General features: G+C 43.2%; 1 protein-coding gene across 1 annotated transcript; it reads left to right on the plus strand.

The window, feature by feature from the left end:
- The first annotated feature begins 1,015 nt into the window (after window positions 1-1,015).
- On the plus strand, window positions 1,016-22,703 carry CRTAP (cartilage associated protein). The gene is made up of 7 exons (XM_054384920.1): window positions 1,016-1,450; window positions 4,885-5,034; window positions 5,603-5,774; window positions 7,499-7,627; window positions 9,024-9,169; window positions 13,673-13,756; window positions 22,052-22,703. Exons 1-7 carry the CDS (start codon window positions 1,016-1,018, stop codon window positions 22,112-22,114), a joined length of 1,179 nt encoding a protein of 392 aa, XP_054240895.1. The 3' UTR covers window positions 22,115-22,703.
- Window positions 22,704-23,909: the final 1,206 nt, after the last annotated feature.

Below are 23,909 nucleotides of genomic sequence, written 5' to 3' on the forward strand. Positions count from 1 at the left end.
GCTGCACCTACCCCAGCCCCTGTGCCGCAGGCCGGTGGCTGCCCCATGGTGGAGAACGGGCCAGAGGTCGGTGCCACGTCTCTCACACCCGGGTTTGGTTGGACACTCACCCCGAGACCCCCATCGCACGCCGCAGGCAGGTTCCATGATGCTGTCTTTGCATCTCAGAGCCATGCACCCTTTGATCCTCCTGAAGCACTGCAGCTTACTGTGGTGCTCCAGTGCCCTACAGTTTACCCTGAAAGCTACTTTATGGACTTTGAAAGAGCAGAAAGACAACTGAGTTTTCTGTCTAGGAGCATGAGACTCCCAGTGCCCAAACACACACCCCACAGGTGCAATCTACAAAGCCAATACACATTCCCAGAGAGATTTTAGACTACAGTTGAATGGAAGATGTGACACAACACACCCAGCACTTCTTTCTTGTCAGGAACAAGCACGAACTTCTCCCCTGGGAAGGACTGGGAGGACACTGGGACCATATTGGGAGCACTAGGAGGGACTGGGAGGACATTGGGACCATACTGGGAGCACTAGGAGGGACTGGGAGGACACATAGTGGTACTGGGAACACTTGGGGGAGATTTTGTAGTTACTGGCAGCACTGGGAGAGACTGGGAGGACATTGAGTATGACTGGGAGAAGTGCGAAAAACTGGGCAGCAATTTGCGTCTCAGACACGTGCACCCTTTGATCCTCCTGAAGCGATGCAAGCTACAGTGGTGCTCCAGCGCTCTGCAATTTACCCCGAAAGCTACTTTCTGGATTTTGTGAAGAGCAGAAAGTCAGCTGAGTTTTCTCTGCCTAGGTAGAACAGACTCCTTCGCAACGGCTCCTACCGACGGACCCTTCAATGCCGCCTTCAGCCCCGCTGGCCCCGCACCGTCTCCCCGGGGCGGAACCAGACCGCCTCCTCCCGCCCCTCGGTCTGACCCCGCCCCCGAGCCCACCCCCGCCCCGACTCCGTCTTTCGGCGGTGGCGACGTGGTGCTGGGCGGCTGAGGCCTGTGGCATGTGGCTGTTGTTGGCGGCGGCGCTGGCGGCGGCGGGGGCACAATACGAACGGTACAGCTTCCGCAGCTTCCCGCGGGACGAGCTGATGCCGCTCGAGTCCGCGTACCGCTACGGCCTGGACCAGTACAGCAGCGAGAACTGGCCCGAGAGCGTCAGCTACCTGGAGGTCAGCATGCGGCTCTACCGCCTGCTGCAGGACAGCGAGGCCTTCTGTCACCGCAACTGCAGCGCTGCCGGGCAGCCCCCCTCCCCCGCCGGCGGCGGCGAGCTGGCCGAGCTGCGCCTCCTGGCCGGGGTTCTGCGGCGGGCGCAGTGCCTGCGGCGCTGCAAGCAGGGGCTGCCTGCCTTCCGCCAGGCCCAGCCCGGCCGAGACTTGCTCCAGGAGTTCCAGCGGCGCGAGCCCTACAAGTACCTGCAGTTCGCCTACTTCAAGGTGCGGCCCGACCCCTCCTCCCTCTTGTTTCTTGGCCCATCCGTCCCTTTTGTCTTACTGACCCATCCTCCCTACTCCCCTTCATTTCCCGGCCCCTCCTGTCCCGCCATCCTTGGCCCCTCGGCTCCCCGCCTGGCCATCCTCGTCTCCCCTTACCCGGTGCTGGGTCATCCTCCAGCCAAGCCAAGCATCCCTGTCAGTGTCCTGGTGGAGGGGGTCAGTGTGGTGTGTCCCTTGCACAGCTTCAATGAATGGAGGGACCCATTGCTGGAAAAGCCTCCTGTTGTGCTGACCGCTTGCCTGGCTCTTAGCAGGGAGCTCTGGGATGTAGCTTCATTTCCCATCACCTCCTCCACACTATTACAGCCACCAGTTGGTGTCTGCCCCACCTCCTTTCTCCAGGCAGTGTGTCTTTTCTTCCCACTGCTTGCCCACCTAGTTCACTTCTACTTGCTCTTCAGCACTTTTCACATACATCATCAGGCACATCCCGTGGATTAACTCCTGCAGTTCCTCCCAGACCCCCACCACTGAACCTTGCCTCCTTGTCCTGTAGTTGTCATTCCTAATCCTGCCTATCTCATGTTTCCATATACCTTACTTTCTTTTAAACTTCTCTGAAATCTTTTTCAGACCCTTCTTGTCCCTGCTCTGCTATTGCAAGTGCTGTTTGCTGCATCCTCTCCCTCAATGTGTCCATCTTGCTTGTTTGCTCTCTTCTGGTCCAGTTCCTTCCAAGTGCAGCAGCTCCCAGTCTGACCTGTGACTCACAGGTAGCCTGATGCCTGCAAAGCCCTAGTTTTCTTACAGTGGCAGGAAGGAATAAAGTGAAAATTAGCAGCTGAAGTGCAACACTTTATGCTGGCCCAGTAATGCTATTTGCTTTTTACTCTTGGGCCAGCCAAAACTGGGAACACATACCTCTTCTAACAGATTTCATCCTGGGTTTCTAACTTACTTTCATTCTTCTGTACAGGATCTAATTGATGATTTTTCTCCTTCTCATCTTCATCCACTGTTCTCTTAAATCAAGATTCATCACTCATGCTATCCCTTCAGGTACAGCAGTTGCTTGCATTTCAAGTAAATGGGACATCTGCGAGGGGAGGAAACAAGCTGAACTCATTGCTTAGATTGTTTCCTCTTCCAGGGATTCACTCCCAAAATATTCCAGTGTACATTATATAGGGTTGTGTGTTTGTGCATTGTTTTTGAGCTTGCTGTGTGAAAACACAGATCTTCTTAAGTGGTGCTGTGTCTTATTTGTAGGGGTGCTGTCTTCTATGAAAATATTCAATGGTTTTCACAAATTACACCAACAGATTCAGGGAAATGTGTTCTTAGAGCAACAGTATCCACATGCACACAGTCACATCAGCAAAATTCTGTGGATTTAAAACCATTCCGAAGACTACAGAAGAACTTAATTTTATACATTAAAGCCTTTGCAAACACAGAAGTGACATCTTTAGAGTCAGTTGTTTATATTTTCTTTCTTACTATAGTCCAGCTCTGAGCTCTTACCATTCACTTGAGGAATTTTGAATGGACCTTCTAGAGCTACAAAGTGCTACAAACAAAGGACTTTTTCCTAGCTGCTGGGTTTCTGAAGAAAGAAATGTCACTTCCACCCTCAGCCCTCCCAATACCCACTTATTCCACTGCCCTCAACAGTGTTCAGAATGTAGGAAGAAGACAGAGGAAAATACTTTATGTAATTTTTTAGTGTGACCATTGCAGTGTAATGTTGCCACGTTGTAGCTGCTGGGAGTAGATGTTTCTCTGCTGTGCTTCCTCCTTGGGAGGGAGCTTTCTCCTAGCCACTGAGTTCGCTCAGGAATGCGTTTCCACAAAACCGTGTTTTTTGGTTTTGTTTGGGGTTTTTTGTTGTTGTGAAGGTGGTGAAAATTGAAACCAAGAATGAATTATAGACTAAGCAAAACACAAGAGACTCGTCAGCCTACCAAAGAAAGAGTGAAAGCATAAAGCACAAAAGCAGCCAGGCATTTGATGAAAGTGCAGCTGAGATTTCCTTTTGCATTTAGCACTGGAGGGGGACTGGCTGGAAGTGCATAGTTTTGGGACAGCCAGGAAAGGCTGCTGGCAGAGTCCCACTGCTGGGACACTTGAAAGTGGCAGAGCAGCAAGAACTCATGTTAAGATTGAAGTGTATCTTTGGTTTAGCTCTCAGATTTTGTTTTGAAATGAGAGGGCACCATTTATGGATGCAAACAGAAGAGTGCGCGTGCATACATGCTTGTGATTCATGCTCAGAGCTCTGTCTGTACGCTTCCATAAGCTGTTTCAGATGTGAGGTGGAGCTCTGGACCACCTGCACATCAATGTGCAGAACAGGGGTCGTTCAGCCTGGAGAAGAGAGGACTGGGGGGACCTTAGAGCTGCCTTCCAATAACCTGAAGGGAGCCTACAGGAAGGCTGCAGAGGGACTTTTCTTGAGGGTGTCTAGAGACAGGACTAGGGAGAATGGTTTTAAGCTGGGGGAGAGCAGGGTAGACTGTATCTTGGAAAAGTTCAGTATGAGAGTGGAACAGGTTGCCCAGAGCGGTTATGGATGCCCACTCCCTGATGGTATTTAAGGCCAGGTTGGATAAGGCCTTGGGCACCCAAGTCTAGTTGAGAGGCATCCCTGCCTATGGCATGGGCTTGAAATAGGTTATTTCTGAGGTTGCTTCCAACCTAAGCCATTCTATGTTTTCACAAATACCGAAGACTTCATTTCTCTCTTTTCCTAGGTATGTGTCTATGTACTGTATAGTTTGTTAAAAAATGTATCTTTATGAAATACAAACTAGAAGTGCATGCACACAGAAGTACATATCTATTTGGCACATGCAGTTGTAAATGAGGAATGCATAAGTTTCAAAGTACCTCTAGTGAGGTTTAAAGCTAGTTTAAAAATGGGTACAGAAAATCACACAGTATATTAGGACACAATTAACTGAGCAAGCCTCTGCTGTTTGCTCTATCTTGGTAGCACCATCAGGAACACAAGGCAAAAAAAGTGACATAAGCACCATGTAAAGATGGTAAGTGATGACTTCTGCCCAGTAGCCATAGATTAGCATCACTAATTTCAGTGAGATTAATCCCACACAGGAGCAACAGCATAATCTTGTGCCTTACCAGCTTTATGAACAGGGGAAAAGAGTCATCTTTTCAATTTGCTATCTGCAAGAATAATGGACTTTCAAAATATGTTAAAAAGAATTCTCATAGTGATGCAGTAAAACTAAGAATTATATCAGGTTTACTGTACTGTTGTATCTGCTGTGGCTGTGGTTTCAGTAGAAATAAATTTGGGGATATAGTGGCTGCAGGAAAATTCATTGACAAAAGCAGGGAAACTTTGAACTGCTTTTTCTTCCAATTAACCTTTTTTCCTCTCCCTTCCTCCTTTTTCTATCTCTGTTTAGGCTAATAATCTTCCAAAAGCTGTTGCAGCAGCTCACACATTTCTTCTGAAGCATCCAGATGATGAAATGATGCAAAGAAATATGGCCTACTATAGGAGTATACCTGATGCTGAGGAGCATATTAAAGACTTGGAGACAAAGCCTTATGAGGTATGCTTTTTTTTTTTTATTATTCCTAGTATTGTATTACTCCTCTTATTGTCTGGGATTCCATGATCTCATTTGCTTTTGTGATCTTGGTTTTTAGTTTCTTTCTTGCTGTCATCTTTGTTCTGCCTTCTTGATGCCTTCAGTAATTCTCACCTCTCATACTTTTCACTTGTTCCATAAATGAGTCACAGTAAATCAGACAGTGGCACACCTGAAAGCTACTACATGCAGGTCACTAATGGAGCTAAGCAGGTGCACAGCGTTACTCAAATGCAGGAGTGCTGTAGTAGCACATCTTAAAATAACTTGCACGTTTGGTGTTAAGACCCCATTGAAATCTCAAAACGTGCTTTAGACTCACTCTGTCCAGCTTGCTATTCTATTGATCTGAAGTGGAATCTTGGCTCTCTAGGAAATACCTGGTGTGATCCATTAGTCATCTGTATTTGTGCTTTCACATTAATTGGATGACAGCTGGTATTCAGAGACATAATTTACTGTATTTGAGTTTGCACACAGCTTTCCACAGATCAGCTACTGCTGGTTTTCATTTCCAGCATTTTTTCAGAATCTCTTTGTCAGGGCTGTGAGAGCATACAATGGTGACAATTGGAGAACATCCATCTCAGACATGGAACTGGCTCTTCCTGATTTCTTCAAAGCCTATGATGACTGTACAGCAGCCTGTGAAGGCTCCCGAGAGATCAAAGATTTTAAAGACTTCTATCTCTCCATTGCAGGTGAGTGGTTAGAAAATTGTAAGGAAAGATGTCCCAAAACCACTTTTCAGTTTATCCATGGGTTTGGCTACCAAAGTTCCATTTCTCAGTTTGCAATGTGATATGCAGGTGGTGCTCCCTGCTAAGTTTGGGCCAAGACAGTTTATTAGATTCACTAAAAAGTGCTTGAATTTTAATCCTTTTTTTTTCTTTTCTTTTTTAAAAATCCCAGTTACATAAACGAGGACTCTCAGAATATCAGAACAGAGAGTTGTGTTAACATGGATATTTGAGTGTGTGTCAGAATAACATAGATGTGTAGTAATGACAACTACTCCATCCAGGTAGTGAATCCATCCAGACACATCATTTCAATATCAATTTTTCTGCCTTTGAGGTTCAGTAACCTGCCGCTAGTCCTATCCCCTGGCTTTCATAGGCCAAGTAAGCTTGTGAACATTTCTGGCTGAAAATTGTTCTGTAGTGAGAAGCACATTCTTGTCTGTCTTCGTGTTCAGAACCTCTAAACTGCAGAAACAAAATGCAGGCATCTTTGAAGGTTTCTTTTGCAGTCACCTGCCATTTTTCTGTGACACAGTTGTAGTCAGCAGCATGTGGACCTTATTCATGCAATACTTTAATGAAATTGAAAAGGTTCTCAAAATGAAAAAAAAACAGTTCACAGTTAGGAAATAACACACTCTGTATAAAACCTACCACTACAGGCTGCCTGTAGGTGTCAGTGAAATCTCACTGCTTATTTCTCTGGAATTGCAGCTTTGATACATTTCAAGTCCAGACTGTGCTGATTCATAGAATCACAGAATGGCTCAGGTTGGAAGGGACCTCAGAGCTCATCTACTTCAACCTCCCCACCCTGGGCAGGGACACCTCTCAACTGGACTGAGCTGCTCAAGGCCTCATCCTGCCTGGCTTTGAACACCCCCAGGGAAGAGGCAGCCACAACCTCCCTGGGCAGTCTATTCCAGAGTCTCACCACCCACATACTCATAGCTTCTTCCTAAGATCCAGTGTAAACCTACTCTCCCTCAGCTTCAAACCATTTCCTCTTGTCCTGTCTCTAGACACCCTTATGAAAGGTACCTGTGCAGCCTTCCTGCAGGATCCCTTCAGGTACTGAAAGGCAGCTCTAAGGTCCCCCTGGAGTCTTCTCCAGGCTGAAGACCCCCAGATCCTTCAGCCTATCCTCGTAGCAGAGGTGCTCCAGCCCTTGGATCATCTTTGTGGCCTCCTCTGGACTTGCTTCAGCAGCTCTGCGTCCTTATGACGGAGACACCAGACCTGGACGCAGTAGTCACACAGAATAAGAGCAGAGTAAAGAGGCTGAATCACATCTCTTACCCTGCTGACCACACTCAAGCTCTTAGTGCAGCCCAGGATATGATTTGCCTTCTGGGCTGCATGAGCGCACTGCCAGCTCATGGTGAGCTTCTTACTGATCAGTACACCCAAGGCTCTTTATTCAGAGCTACTCTCAACCCTGCATTTGTGCCTGGGATTGGCTAGACCCAGATGTGGGGCCTCGCAGAAAGGCTGAGTACCCGTACTTGATAGGAATTTCAGATGGAGTTGTAGATACTCCATACTTCCAGGCAGCAAGATCCGGATCCAGAGGACCCAGGAGAGCTTTATAAAGCCAGATTTTAATGAACAGCTAATTGAAGGGGTTATAAGAATTCACTGTACATTATCCATATCCTGTGTTGTTGTTTTCTTCCTTCTAGATCACTATATTGAAGTCCTTGCATGCAAAGTGCAGTGTGAGAGTAATCTGACACCTATTATAGGAGGCTTTGTTGTTGAGAAATTCGTGGCCACCATGTACCATTACTTGCAATTTGCTTATTATAAACGTAAGTAGATATTTAATCTGCTTAAATACCAGTGGGATGATGTGGGAAAGTTTCCATTCATAATATTTTCCATCTAGTTATAATGCTTTGGAATGTAAATTGTGGCCTCCAGAACATTTTAACCTGTTCTGGGACAGACCGTGTGAGCTGCCTGGCATCTTTTTCTCTCTGTATAATTGTCCTTAACAGATGTGGAAGATAAACATAATGTAGAGAGCCCAGGACAAAGCAAATTGCTGAGCCCTGTAAGGGCTGGATTATGTCCAGGGCAGGCCCTTCTGTTCTAGTTTATTCATTGTTGTGACTTTCTAGAGTTTCATACAAGTGTTCATATGAACGATAAATGTTCATCATATGTATTTTAGGTGTTCGAATGATGCACCAATTCATCTGCCTTTTTGAAATAACTCATAATATGGCATAGTAGGGTAAACAGTATGAGCCACTCCCTAAATATTGGCACATGTACAGTGACACAGATACTTTGTGTACAAAAAAATGATGGTTTGTGCCAAAAAGCCATGATGGTCAAACTGTCAGGCCCATGTGGTTGGTAAGCAGCTGAATGCATAGCTCTAACAATTTATTCTTAAGTTTCTAACTCAGAAGAAAGATTGTGGCTTCAAGGCAGTAAATCTAACATAACACCACTTAAGTCTTTTTAATAAATATTCAATTTTCAGTTTACTGTTCAGAACTCCTTCCATAGACAAACCTACAGAGTATTTCATACCATTTGCTTTTTCCTAATGGATTCTTATAATTCTGTGAGAATGGGCCCATGGGGCTAAATGGGTTTTGAAGAAAGGACGGACCACTTAACAGAAATGGTAGCGTTCTGGTGCTCTGTGATTACATGTTTTGTAGGCAAATCAGTCAGTAATTTTTGTGGTTTCTTGGAGAATTGTGAAGAACACAGCCCTTACAACTGTTCCTGTAGGCTCCTATGTCAAAGGGAAGACACATCAAGCCATTAATGTCTTTAGCTTATGTTGTTTGACTATGTTTTGCACACTGACTCTTCCCTCTTTGTTAATTGTAGTACCAAAAAGTGAAGATTTTTTTTTTCCTTAAATAAATGCCCCAGAGAGCATTAACAAGGTGTGGGCTGATACCTCATTCACACTGGGATTCCTGGGAGGAAGATTAGCTTAGGATTTGCATAGAAAACCATCAGAGAAAAGTTCCCATTTTGAATCGTGGCCTTACCTGTTTCAGAACAAAACCCCAACATATTCTGTCCGGGATGCAATTTTTTTTTTCTCTCTCTCTGCAGCTGATAGGGCAGTAGAAAATGGGTTTTGTTTCCATCTGAGTTTTTCAGAGCTTGGATACTAGTAGGAGTTTGTTAATTTACCTTATGTGGGCTTTTTGTGTATTTCTGTTTATTCATTAGTGAATGACATGAAGAATGCAGCTTCTTGTGCTGCTAGTTACCTTCTGTTTGACCAGAAAGACAAAATAATGAAACAGAACATGGTCTACTATCAGTACCACAAGGACAAATGGGGACTTACAGAAGAGGATTTTCAGCCCAGATCGGTAGGTGGATCAATGAAATGCCTTCTAGACACATTCAGGTATTAACATGAAACTCTGTGGGTCAGAGGTAAGTAAAATGCAGATTATCTGTTGGTTCTGGAGTTAAACACAGTGTTTTATTAAAAGCATATAGAAAGTTGTCCTCAGAGTTGTAATGTAGACAGTGAATGTCATTGTATTGTCCTTTCCTGCTGAAATATACAACAAAAGGTATAACATGATACGATGACCAGCAAGTTCATGCTGGTACTTGTCTGCCATTTAAGCAGATATTTATATCTTTATCTGCCTTGATAAATAAAGCAGCTGGCCCCTAAAGTCTCCTGATGGAAAAAATCACTCCAATGACAGACTGTTGTTATTTACTTATTGTTTGCCAGCATGTAATCGACCACCTGCTTGTTATTTCAGGTTCTGCAGGCACTGGAATATGTCAGAATATGATAACCCCAGCTAAACTCACTTTCCACTTGCTCCATTTAGAATGTAGTTGGGTAGATGAGGATGGAATAAGGCTCAGGACCATACTGCATCTTATCTTGGTTAGAATACTTGCTACAAAGAACCTGCAGAGAACATCACTCCATCCAGCAACGATTGCCCTTTGGCTTTGAAAAACTACTCTAAAAGTGGCTTTTATGCTGTTCTTAAATTTTCATGTCCAAGGAAGTTTTGCATACAAAAGCATCTTTGCTGTGTCTCTGGACTCTGCAGCCTGGACTCTGAAAATCAGATTAGATTTCTGTCATTTCTTGTTATCAGAATTTATGTCCTGCAATTGTGACACCTGAGTGATTTCTTAGGCATCAGTGGCACATGCTGTACAAGTAGTTAGCCTTCAGCAATACGCTTTCCACAAGGTGCAAGGTCCTGCATCTGGGTCATGCCAATCCCAGGCACAAACACAGGCTGGGTGCAGAGTGGGTTGAGAGTAGCTCTGAAGAAAGAGCCTTGGGTGCATTGATTGATGAGCTCACCCTGAGCTGGCAGTGTGCTTGTGCAGCCCAGAATACAAATTGTATGCTGGGCTGCATCAAGAAGATTGTGGCCAGCAGAGCAAGAGAGGTGATTCTGCCCCTTGACTCTGCTCTTATGAGACCCCACCTCGTGGTGAGACTCTGGAATAGGCTGCCCAGGGAGATTGTGGATGCTTTCTTCCTGAGCACGTTCAAGGCCATGTTGGATGAGGCTTTGATCAGCTAAGTCTAGTGGAGAGGCATCCCTGCCTATGGCAGGGAGGATGGACTAGATTAACATCTCTTCCAACCTAAGACATTCTATGATTCTATGATAAATTAGGTTTAGTACCTTCTCTTTGTCTTAAGGTATGACTTAACCTGTGGAAGAGTCATTTAAGTTAATGTAGATCAAGCAACAGCAGTTGACCTATTCATGTTGCTCCTCAGACATCTCAGTCACAGAGATCGGTACTGACCCAAAGGCCCTTGACCTAAAATAACAGCTGAGGGAACTGGGGTTGTTTAGCCTGGACAAAAGGAGTCTCAGGGTAGACTTTATAACTCTATACAACTACCTGAAAGGAAGTTGTAGAGAGGTGGGGGAGTTAGTCTCTCCTCCCAAATAACAAGCAGTAGAACAAGAGGAAATGGCCTCAAATTGTACTAGGGGAGGTTTAAGTTGGACAACAGGAAAAACTTATTCACCAAAAAGGTTGCCAAGCACTGGAACAGGCTTCCCAGGAAGTGGTGGAGTCATTATTCCTGGAGGCACATAAAAGCTGTGTAGATGTGGTGCTGAGGGACATGGTTCAGTGGTGGACCTGGCAGTGCTGGGTTAACTGTGGAACTCGGTCTTAAAGGTCCTTTCCAACCTAGACAATTCTATGATTCTTAATGCTATGCTAAACTGAATATATTTGTGGAGTGCTTAGGTGACTGACATTACCTGTAGCATCACTGCAGAGCAGTTCATGTATGCATCTTATAGGTTGCACTGACTTGAGAATTACAGTTTTCCTTCCTCTCAGGCCAGCCACCTCAAGTCAAAAGTACCACTCCATTTGAATTAAGTGTTTTTGATTTGTGGACAGCTGTTGAGTTTTACGCAACAAGTCCAACTGAGACAAGAGGGAGCAAAAATGCATTTGGTTCATTCAGGCAGCAGCAAGTCTGAGCTCATAGGGGAAAGGGACTGCTCTTTTGTCTCTGCTTTTGGGAACAGAACTGTGCCTTATAGCTGTATCGGAGACAATATGAGGAGTGAGGGGTAGCAACAGTATAAAACTGCAAATCGCATGCAGGTTTGGCACATTGAGTGTCAGGGGGTCAGAACAAGAGCCCTATGCGTTAACTCTGAATGTTTCTTTGACCCCTCTCTATTATATTCCAAAAGTCATAGCAATCTGGTCAAGTCTCCACTGACTGGAAAAGGGGAAACATTACTCCCATTTTCAAAAAGGAAGAACCAGGGAACTACAGGCCAGGCAGTCTCACCTCTGTGCCCAATAAGATCATGGAGCAGATCCTCCTGGAGGCACTCCTGAGACAGAAGAATAGTGAAGACGTGATTGGGTACAGTCAGCATGGCTTCACCAAGGGCAAATCCTGCCTGACAAACCTGGTGGCCTTCTATGAACCGGTTGCAACATTGATAGATGAGGGGTGAGCAAGCGATGTCATTTACCTGGACCTGAGCAAAACCTTTGACACTGTCCTGCATGACATCCTGGTCTCCAAACTGGTGAAACGTGGGTTTGATGGGTGGACTACTAGAAGGATGAAGAACTGGCTTGATGGCTGCACCCAAAGAGTGGCTGTCAATGGCTCCATGTCCCAGTGGAGGCCAGTGACAAGTGGAGTCCCTCAGGGCTCAGTCCTGGGACCAGCCTTGTTCAACATCTTTGTCGGTGCTATGGACAGAGGCATTGAGTGCACTCTCAGCAAGTTTGCTGATGACACCAAGCTGTGTGGTGCAGCAGACACGCTGGAGGGAAGGGATGCCATCCAGAGGGACCTGGACAGGCTGGAGAGGTGGGTACAAGCCAGCCTCATGAGGTTCAACAAGACCAAGTGCAAGGTCCTGTATCTGGGTTGAGGCAATCCCAAGCACAAATCCAGGCTGGGCAGTGACTGGCTAGAAAGCAGCCCTGAGGAGAGGGACTTGGGGGTGCTGGTGGACGAGAAGCTCAACATGAGCTGTCAATGTGCACTTGCAGCCCAGAAAGCCAACCAGATCCTGGGCTGCACCAAGAGAAGTGTGGCCAGCATGGCCAGGGAGGTGATTCTCCTCTATTCAGCTCTGGTGAGACCCCACCTGGAGTACTGTATCCAGTTCTGGAGCCCCTATTACAAGAGGGATCTGGAGGTGCTGGAAGGTGTCCAGAGGAGGGCCACCAGGATAATCAGAGGGCTGGAGCACCTCTCCTATGAGGACAGACTGAAAGAGTTGGGGCTGTTCAGTCTGGAGAAAAGAAGGCTCCGAGGTGACCTTATTGTGGCTTTCCAGTATCTGAAGGGGGCTACAAGAAAGCTGGGGAGGGACTTTTTAGGCTATCAGGTAGTGATAGGACTAGGGGGAATGGAACAAAGCTGGAAGTGGGGAGATTCAGACTGGACATAAGGAAGAAGTTCTTTACCATGAGAGTGGTGAGAGCCTGGAATGGGTTGTCCAGGGAGGTGGTTGAGGCCCCATCCCTGGAGGTGTTCAATGCCAGGCTGGATGAGGCTCTAAACAGCCTGATCTAGTGTGACAGGTTAGAACTAGATGATCCTTGTGGTCCCTTCCAACCCTGACTGATGCTATGATTCTAATTTGTCAGGAGGTGGGGACTACAGATAATTTAATTTTTAAATATAAAACATTAAATGCACTCAAATGTATTTTCTTGTACTTGGATCCCATGTATCTATGATCTGAAGATTCTTGCTGTCCTAACCACTTGTCACAAAAGCATTAATGCTTCTGGTTTATATTCCCAAAAATTGTAAGGGGGTGACAGCAGCGTTTGGCTCTGGCACTAACTTTAGATGCTCTTGTGAAAGAGAGAGCCTCCAGTTTTCCTCAACAAAGGAGTTAAACGGAGTAATCAAAACTGATTAGTGTTGGTATTCACAAACGGGAGGGAACTGAAGAGGGACAGGTGGGTCACCCTGGCCCAGCCTCAGGGTGGGGTGGTGAAGTCACTCTCAGTCAAAGAGCTGCCTGCTGCCACAGGCAGTGCAGGGAGACAGCCCTTCTTCCGTCCAACCCCACTGGAATGCAGGCACAGGCTCAGCTCCGGGAGGCTCCTTCCCTGGGCTCAGGCTCTCCAGTGCTTTGTTCTTCTCACGCAGGTGGAGCCTGTGCTGAGAAAGATCCACAGAAGACGTTGGATGTGCTGCTTGCTGCTCTGCTGTTTCCTTTCTCAAACGTTATAACCCACCCTGGGATCTACCTTCTACTAGGTCTGCATCTGACTTCACTGGAATGATTTCAGGTGACATGTGATGACATTCCCCTGTCCTGCTACCCTAAAGTAACATAGAAATTGTGGTTTTTTTATAGGAGGCAGTTCGATACCACAACATAACCACACTCCAGTTGGAAATGTATGAATTTGCAAAGGAACATCTGATGGATGATGATGAGGTGAGTTTTTGAGAAAGAAAATCATCATTAAAAAAAGTAGCTGTCTCATTAAAGTGTAGATGATACATAGATGGAATTCCAGCATTTAGCTAATATGGAAAAATGTTGTAACCAAATCTTTGTGTAATTTATGATAAATTTTTCTTCTGTAAATAGAATAGAAGAAACAAACCCAAAGTACATCACATACCATCTAAAAGGATATGGTCAGGATTAACACAAGGGTTATAAATACAGTGAAGTGAGGCCACAAAACCAGAAAATCCACTTTGCAAGCTATAACACCAGGGGGCAGAGAAGTAGCATGTGTGGTTTTTATATGTATCTACACACACGCCTTTATACGTATATAGGTATATATTTATATATGATACATGTATAAATACATACTTATATACATATATATTTAAACCCAATTTTTTCTAGTTTGGTGATTGATTTTTTTTTTTTTTGCCCCCCCCCCTCAAATGTTGCTTAAATTAGATTCAAAGGTCCCTACAGTTTTTTCAGAGGTAACCACCTAAATCACGGTTTTTGTCAAAAGGAAGTCTTTTTATCTGTTACATTTTTCTGCGCAGTAACATTCTGGTCACCCAGTCTTGCTTCTTAAATGGTTCGAATTCATGGCCAAATAACATATAATGACTACTACTGGACTGGAAATATGTAAAGTAGATTTTTTCTGCAAGAAAAATAGTTCAGTTGTTGAAAGGGCATTTCTTCGTCTCCCACAGCTGATATTGAGGAATAAATCACGGAGGTTTTCGATTGCCTTTTGTTTTGCTTTGTTTTCAGAACGTTTCAGTTACAGGTGTCAAAAAATCTTCAAATGATGGAACAGTTCATTACTGGCATTATCAAAGAAGCTATGCTCAGTTACATTGTGGGGCACAGTACTTGCAATGAGTGCTGCTGAAGTCTTTTGTAGTCAGAGAAGGGAAAGATAGTTTATGATAAAAAATGAAAACAACCTCTGCAATTTTTATGTTTTTCAGCACGTTGGAAGAGGTAATACTTCATAGTGGAGAGCTGTGCCTGTGCTGCATTCAGGGTGCTAGAGACCTGAAAACAACTCTATACATAAAATTCTGTTGCAAGATTACCAAACTTTTGGAAGACCTTTCATTATGATAAAATTCTGTGAAAGACAGTTTAATAAGCTTATTATAAGGTTAAGCTTAGGGGAGGACTAGCCTGTATGGATTTTCATCAGATCGTGAAATACCTGAGCATTTCTTCATATTCCCTTGGTGGTTTGGGCTTTGCCCATAATGTTTTCTTATGTTAGACATAAACTTCATTTGTAATTTTTTCCTTCTTTCATATCTGCTGCTTCCAAACACAGGGGTGAGTGAAGAAGGGGAGAAGCTGTCCATTGTGAGGCTCTCACCATATGTTGTTACAAGAAGGGATTATAGGTACAATCTCCAGCCTCAAGCACTGTGTGGAGAGTAAACAAGCATTTTCTGGCACTCATTCCTGTAGCCCGTTTCACTGATACGGGAGGGAAGTACAGAGGAAACATCCATTAAACTTTTGGGGAAGTGACAAGGAAGTCTCATTACATGGGTTGTATGTTTGGGGTAAACAATCAAAGCTTCTGGGCCTGGTCATGCTACAGATACCCCTACCCTGTAGTCTCATCATGCAAGGAAAGTTACCATTTTCAGGGGAAAGCTGAAGGGCTTCTGTGCCCTCCCTTACTGGAGATGAAGAACCTAGGAAGGATGGAGGCTGTCCATGCTTCTGGTTTGGCTCTGGCTTTTGGTAGTGAACTCATAAATCCCTTGGCTACCAGAACTTGTCTTTGGCTGCAGGAGCCTTCCAGGGAGTCGGACAGAGCAAGAATAGCACAAAGGTGAAATAGCAACTTTGTGGTTTTCGCTACATGGGCAGTAGTGTAAGTGAAATTTTTTTTTTTTACTATTTCTTCTGGCAACAGACAAAAAAGTTTATTCCATAGGAATGCTGAAAACCGCTGAAAAGCCCAGATAAGATGTTACAGTAAAAACTATTTAAAAACGTTAAGAATGGAGGCAACCTATCTTTTTAGTGTACTCTGTTTATTTAAACTATGTGCTTCTTGGGCCATAGGCAACACCTTTTGTGAGTTTCTGTGGTCCCTATTTGCTGTCTGTGAAGTTGCTTGTGGACCAACAACCTCATAAAATCCGCAGGAGAAAAGTCATTCTCTTCCCTTGAGAGAAGCAAAAAGATTGATATGGCAAAAGGATCTCTTCCTATGCAAAGATGTCATTATTCCCAAGTGAAGAATCTCATTTCATTAAGACTTCTCTGTGCTCCCACTTCCCAGATTATCTGTGTCTCTTTTTAAATCCCATTAGCAAAGTCAGTGAGCATGTGTGACTTCTTCCAATAATACACTGCAGTAATTGCAGAAGCTGGAGCATGCAGTAATGATTTTTGCATATGTCACTTCAAGAAATACTGTCCTGTTATTTTATTCATGTTTTTCCACAAGGAAATGAAAAACTCTAGTTCAAACATTTAGCACAGTAGAGGTAACTTCAGTAGATGTGAAAATTAGCTACAAATTACTTTCTCTTAAAAGTAATTATTATTAAATAACCTTACAGTTTTCCACAGTGCAGTTAAAAGAGCATTACACAGTGCTGTCATCTTAGTTAGCCATGGATAGTCAAGCTTTTTGATTTCTGCATAAAGGCTGCAATCAATACAGCTGCTAATATGGCAGAGGTTTAATAGCAAATTGAAATGCCATTAAGAGACAGATACTCAGCTAGTGTAGATACGACTTCAGCACTACACTAATTGTGTGAGATGTGTTTCTGGCCTATAAAATCCATGTTCTTATGGAATACTTTTTTCGGGGATAGCCACTTAGCTGTTGTAAGTTCTTATTACATAAAACCCACAAGTATTTGGCTGGGATGATCCTACAATGTGTTTTTTCTTTCAGCATTTAATCAGTAGGTGAAAAACGGTTGGCAGTTTTCACTCCCTTTTTTGGCATTTTGATCTTTTTATTTGTATATAACGTGTGTGCCCGTTTGTGTAGTAGCTGAAATTCAAGAGCTCCATCCCTCAGTGTGATGCAAAGGAGAGTAACTGTTGAACTAATGTGACTGGTGGTAAGAGAACATATGGAATAGCATCAAAGCACGAAGGCCCAATGGACTACTTGTAGCAAATACTAATCTGAATTCAGCCTATTTTTCTGTTCAGGAATTGCTAACATACTTTCAGCTTTATTAACTCACTTTTTGCATACGTTCAAGTGCTCTCATAATGGCAAGTTGTAACTGCAGACCTGTAAATCCTGCCCTGCCTGTGACCTCAGCCCAAGATGTCCACTACATGGAGAAAAGCTGGTGGCAGCTCTTTCACAGAGTCAGCTGCTAATTGGCATTATAGTCCCTTTTCAACATATATTTCTTAAAAAAAAGAAAAGAAAACGGTTTTTTTTTTCATCATCCTTTCTTAGTGGACATACTGACCCTGTGGCTGGCCTTCCAGAAGCTTTCTGCTTTCCCAACTTGCTTCTTTACCATTGGATGTGTGATTTAGTCAAAGCTGTGTCTACTTCCATTTAAACCACCTACCATAGGAAGCTCAAACATGGCTGGGCTTAAATGGCAAAATGTCACAAAGCTGCAGGTGCTGACATTACCTGAAATGCTCACTTGCCCATATTTTCTTAAGCTTCTGCATACAGCAGAAAGCAGACAAGAAAGAGAGCAGGAGAAGAGCTCAGAAACGAAGCCATTAGAAGGCTTCTGTTTTCAGTAGAGTGGGAGCAACATTGAAGTTGCTCTGGAACTGGGTTGACGTGCGTTTTATAGGCATTATAAAAATGTTACATTCACTGTATATTTATTGTAATAACTGCAGTACACTGGAGTCTCCTGTAGTATATGGGAAGAGAACAGTTACAGGTTCAGAATATGTCATTAAAAAAAGAAAAGGAGAAATACTTGAGAAAGTAGTTAACATGCATGTAAAGAACAACTAAGCTCTTTTAGGACTGAAAAAATAAAACCTGACCATGAATTCTGTTTTAAAGAAATTGTTTATTATAATCCACCTACTCATCCTCTGTAAAACTGTCTTGAATTATTTGCCATGATACAAAGTGTGTTCTTCCTGTTCGTTCCTCTGCTCAGCTGTTAATCTAAACCAAGGGTGCTCAGTTTGCATATCTGACAGAGGCTCCAGTTGATCAGATCAGCTTCTCTGATTCTTCTTACTGCTCACATTAGTCTGGGAGCATTGCTCTGCTCCTGTTCAGTATTGTGCCTCCCATATTTCAGGTTATACCTGTCCCATCTTTTCCCATGCATTCTTTCTCTGTCGCTCCCACTTTTTCCACTGATTGTACCTGAACTGGGGGACGAAAGAGGTCAGTAGAACAGGGAGGGAGGTCATGGGACCCCTATTACAAGAAGGATCTGGATGTGCTGGAAGGTGTCCAGAGAAGGGCCATGAGGATCACCAGAGGGCTGGAGCTCCTCTCCTATGGAGATGGACTGAGAGGGTTGGGGTTGTTCAGTCTGGAGAGAAGACTCTGAGGAGACCTTACTGTGGCCTTCCAGTATCTGAAGGGGGATACAAGAAAGCTGGGGAGGGACTTTTTAGGGTGTCAGGGAGTGATAGGGCTGGGAAAAATGGAACAAAACTGGAAACGGGTAGATTCAGTTTGGATGTTAAGAAAAAGTTCTTCCCCATGGGGGTGGTGAGACACTGGCACAGGTTGCCCGGGCAGGTAGTGGAAGCCTCATCCCTGGAGGTTTTTAAGGCCAGGCTGGATGTGGCTCTGAGCAACCTGATCTAGAGTGAGGTGTCCCTGTCCATGGCAGGGGGATTGGAACTGGATGATCTATGAGGTCCCTTCGAACCCTGACAATTCCGTGATTCTATGGGGTGCCAGCAGAGCTTTTGTACCTGCAGTGTGTACATGGCCTTCAGTGCAAACCAGGGCGCAATGACTGTGAACCAAGGGCCAGCTTGCCAATGAGGATATGTTTCACTGCAGCTGACCAAGCAGTCCACATGTTTGTACTGTCCAGTTTGCTATCAGGCATGGACTGGTCTGGTGGCAAATCCCTCTCTTCCCTGAGCTTAATCTGACCTCATATACTAATTTACTACTAGCCAGGCACCTGGATCATGCTTTGGGCCATATATTGCTCAACTCTGAATTACATCAGCACTAAGCAGCATGTTTATGTAGCCTGCATGAGAGCTGGGTGGCTGTTGTCTCCTCTAGTAGCTGACAGCAGAAAAAGTTAGGAGTTTGCAGTTGACTTTGCATATAAAATTTGATGTCCTTGCTATTAATGTAAGTAGGAGCCAAAGATTATTACCAGGTAACAAGAGAAAGCATGTCACTGCATGGTTAAATCCTGTCAGAATCATTTTAGACTCCAGATCTGCAAGCCAGCATGAAGTTCTTAGGGGCAGGCAGGAGGCTTTTTCCCTGGAATGAACACCTGTGAACTGTTTGCTGACCTCAGTCATGCAAAATACCTGATGTGGTATCAAGTGAGTGCTAATGCGGTGAGGACAGTGATCAGTCTGGTCATAGCTGCTAGTGTGACAATGTGATCAGCTCTTCTGAAGCAGCATTACCACCTTTTCATTAGGCTGCCAACCACACCATGGACCAGTTGTAAGTATTTTACATTCTGCCTCTGAATGCCCAGGCAAAAGTTTAACTACAGGTTTTGTTTGTCATTAGCTATAATCTGGAGTTTTTGCCTCTTCAAAAACAACCAACACTCAGGCAGCCATTCACTTGTGTTACATCATATTTTCCATATGTACATTGTTTTGACAAGTATTTTTATAATTTTTGCCATACTTCAACCTCTCTTGATCCTTAGTACTCCCCATTAGACCACAGCAGCTTCCATCATACCTTCCTTTAAGATCAGTTTCAGGAGCTGGAGATTTCAACTTTCAATCCTTTTTTTATTTCAAATACCCTTGCTTTTAAATATCCTTTTCCATTTAAAACTTGGGCTTCTTACATGTTTCTCAATTTGAAAATAGCCCAGAGGGAAAGAACAACCCTGAATTCTGATCTTCTGCATCTTCTGAAATATCCTATTTTACTGGGGAGCATGACAATAGTACCAACTGAAATCAGTGCCCATACATTTGAGTTTTGAAAGGTACAATATTGAAATCCCCACATCTTCCTTATACTTAACTCTGGGCCATCCACTTAGATGTTGATACCTTTCACCCTGCCTCTCAGACTCCTGCCTTTTGAGGGTTGCCTTCGCAGGTAGACCAAGAGGAGAGAAATCCCTTCTAATATCTGTATTTCTTTCATTAAATATGATCCTGACATGTAAAAGAATTGATCTGAATTAAATCTGGGACTCCTGTAGTGGACACCTGTATTCCCAGTCTGTGACTGTTCAGAATTAATGTGACCTGTCTGTAGTCCTTCAAGAGGCACCCAAATGCTTGCGCCCACAGTTTTAGAAGCTGTGCTATAAAACTTGACATGAAGTCCTCTGCACCTCTCTTTCTATATCTTTCAACTGCTTGCATAGTTACCGTTGGACCTAGTGGCTGTTTTCTTCATGTACAGTTGTGAAGCGGTATTGAGTTCCTTCCATGACTGGGCTCCTCAGGCAATCAAAGTACTTGTAACAAAGGAAATCGTGCAGAAATGTTGAAGTCCTGTTTTCCAAGTGTCAGATTGCCTGCAACCAGGAAGACAAGTAGGGAATATGACTTTTTTTTCTTGTGTTCTTTATTGAATTGGATACTTAGATGTTTTGAACAAATTCAAAGCAAAATAAACTCTTTCAAGACTTACTAAAGCCACTTCATAGCTGCAAAAACTTAACAGTCTTTTGAGATGGAACTGTGAAGCAGGAAACAAGACCAGCTGTTAACTCCAGCCAGTTCTCCTCCTGAATATTGTTTTGTTTGCTTGATTCTCATTATTTCTCTCCTTGCTAGCCACACTTCTGAAAAATGTTAATATTTTTAATCACCATATCTATAATACACTTGCTGTAATCAAAATAGACAACAACTCCCTATTTCCTCTTGCTCTTTTCACTGACAGAGCCTTTAATGCCCTTCCCTCACTGGAATAGAAAACTGTAATGAGAATCAGACTGCATGATTGAGAAGGTATCGTCTTCCTGAGGAATACCTTTTGTAGACAAATATGTGCTTAAAATTTAATTAGGATTGTAAAATACTTTTTGCAGTCTTCATGGAGCAGATTCAGAAGCCTAGTACAGTTCACAAAGACTTGGAATGGGTGGTGAAGGGAAGAGAGTGAATTAGCACCCAAGCAAAGATTGTTTGCTTTCAACTTAACTGTTATAAATTCTCATTATTTTAAGCATGAGAGGCAGTATGAGCTGATCAAAATTTCTAGTACAATATTTTTTCTGTCAGAAAGTGATCGTTTTTTGGGAAAAAAACCCAAATGACATTTTAAGACCTTTTGAGAGCATAGGCAAATGTCCAGAAAGGAAGGATGGGAAAATTTTAAATGGTTTAAGAGAATATTTTAGTTATTAGATTGGAAATGTAGAATGGACTTGCAGCCTTGACTGCAGGAAGACATTTGACTATGGTGTATGACATACATTGTCTTAGGAGTGGTTTAAATAAAGAGAGGTGGATTGTTATGTTGTGTTGGTACCTAGTATTAGCGAAGTAGAGCTTGTAAATACAGTATTTTCTGGTCTGAATCTAAACCAAATGTATTCGTTTCCAATATGGAAAACATTCTGATATCTGTTTTTTTTACATTTTTGCTGCATTGAAGCATGACATGTGAAGATCTGTGGTTGAAAATGGAGTTGTGTTGAAGAATGTAACAGACGACAAACAGTGAGAGCAAACAGATGCAAAATCAAAGTTACAGTTCTACAAGGCACTTCTGCTTTGAATTTTGAAGCTTTCTAAAATTCTTTAAATTTTTATGGTACCTTAACAATTCCCTAATTCAACAGGTGCTTTAAAAATTTATGCCTCTGCTGTCTAAGTTTGAGGATTTTATTGTCTGATTAAATACCTGAAAAAGTGTAAGAAGATTTGCTGTGAAGTGTAACATTTCATTTTTAAGCTCTGATGTCACTGCAAATCCTTGTGCTGCTCCTGTGAAGGCCATTAACTTGCATTGGATAGGCTTGTTGTGCTGGCTTCTGTATGAAGGCTGTTAAAAGTGGTTAGACACCTAATGTTACAGTTTGTGTTCTTATTAATACAGCTTAAATTTCCCACTGATTTTGCAGTACAGATTAACTTGTTTCTGTTAAATTTAATCCTTTCTAGGATGAAGTTGTGGAATTCCTTGATGACATATTGGAAGTGAAGGAAAAGAAGGAATCCTCATGAATGAAATCACCACAAAGTATTTCACAAAAGTGAAGACTTCCCATAGCTCCTTACTGTTGTTTTTGGGTCACCCGTAGTTCCAGTTAGATATACCTCAAAGCTGCTCCTTTAAGCTCCACCTTATGTCGCAAAATCCAGCCCTGATGGATGACTTCCATGCTGCATCGTCTCTACTGTGAGCATGGTTTTCACTGTGCATTTATAGAATTGGTGCATTGCTTCCTTGCCTTTACACAAACACAACAAAGCAGACTGTTTAGGCTAACACCACAGCTCCTCATTTCAGTGCTGTTCTACTAAGTTACAACAGTATTGCTAGATTCCAATGAGCTTTTGTCAGATGATGAACCACAGGAGATACAACAATGCCTTTAAACTTTCTGAGCTCTCTATTTTATTATTTATACATATCTTTTTCTGTGATGATGAATAAAGTGATACTGAATCCCAGTGCAGCTGAAAGATGTTAGGATACATTTAAATGGCTGAAATAAGATGGTAGGTGTTGGAAGGGACTTCTGGAGATGTATGAATTAAGATGATTAACAAAGCACAATGTAAAAGTTGTTTGAGGAATTTTGTAAGCAGCGTGGATGTGTCTTAAAAGGTAAATTAAATTCCACGATGTGAAACTGAGGTCACTTAGAACTGAATAATAAATACTTCCTTCTTCTTACCAATTCATAACTCTGCTGAAACAACTTGTGGTTACTGTGTGTTTAGTATTCTGTTCTATAGGAAACTGTTTGCATGGGTTTTTTCAGGCTGTTGAGACTATTTGCATATTTTTCATCCAAAAGTAGGTACTGGTGCAGACTGAGACAATTTTAAGTGGAATCCTGAAAAATATTTGCATATGAATTCCTGATATTTTTATTAACTAGATGACAGAATCCCATACAGAAGTACTTTGAAGGCCCCTAGAATATTGTGTTAGAGAGAGAAGAATTAGTGCACAACTCTGATGAAGAGTGGAAATCCCATTGATCTCAGAGGAGGATCTAGTATTTCATCCTTTGCTTTCCCAAGGATCAAGCCCTATAAGTGATTTCATCCTATTTACATCAAGGGGAAATGGGCATTCAGTGCTTTTATGGGTGAAGCCTACTTCATCTGAATGGAACTGAACTGCAAAACCAAAATCTGCTTTAGGTTTCTAAAAAGGCAAAACATGATCTACACTCGTTTTGCTGAGTTACTGCTGCTATAGCTTTGGCATGCTGTAGAAGTACAGCATCTACATTATTGAGTGTCTGCAGAGAAAAGGGAAGCCATGGGGTCAGGTTTAAGTGTCCTCCTGCCTGTGACAGAAATGAAACATCTTCAAATGTCAAAGTTGTGTGTGAAAGAGGTTTGGAGGATTAGATTGGGGATTTTAGCTTCTTTAATACAAAATCACAACCAATCTGCTGCAGTCAATGGGCAGACTGTTTTATTCTCCAAATTAAAGTCTACAAAGAGCCTTTTAACTTTAGGAGATTACTCAGCTCCACTTGTGGTAACAAGGCCAGTATTTGGCTTGCTGTATGCCTTGAGCATACAGAGGGTGTATCAGGTTGCCCTACGTTTTGTTCCACACCATATTAGCACTCCATTTGTTGTAATTTGATGTAAGCGTTCAACCTTGCTTTTAAAACTTGGAAGCAGTTGACTGTGAACCATCACTTTCTTCCCCATGAAATGCACGTATTGGGGTAGTTTCTCCAGTTTGTCCCTAGTTTACTAGAGGTGTGTGCATACTCTAGAGAGGCTACTGCTCTGGAGGCCTCTTTATGCTTTCCAACCTGCACAGGAC

The sequence above is a fragment of the Indicator indicator genome, chromosome 11, assembly GCF_027791375.1.
Source record: "Indicator indicator isolate 239-I01 chromosome 11, UM_Iind_1.1, whole genome shotgun sequence".
NCBI lineage: Eukaryota > Metazoa > Chordata > Aves > Piciformes > Indicatoridae > Indicator > Indicator indicator.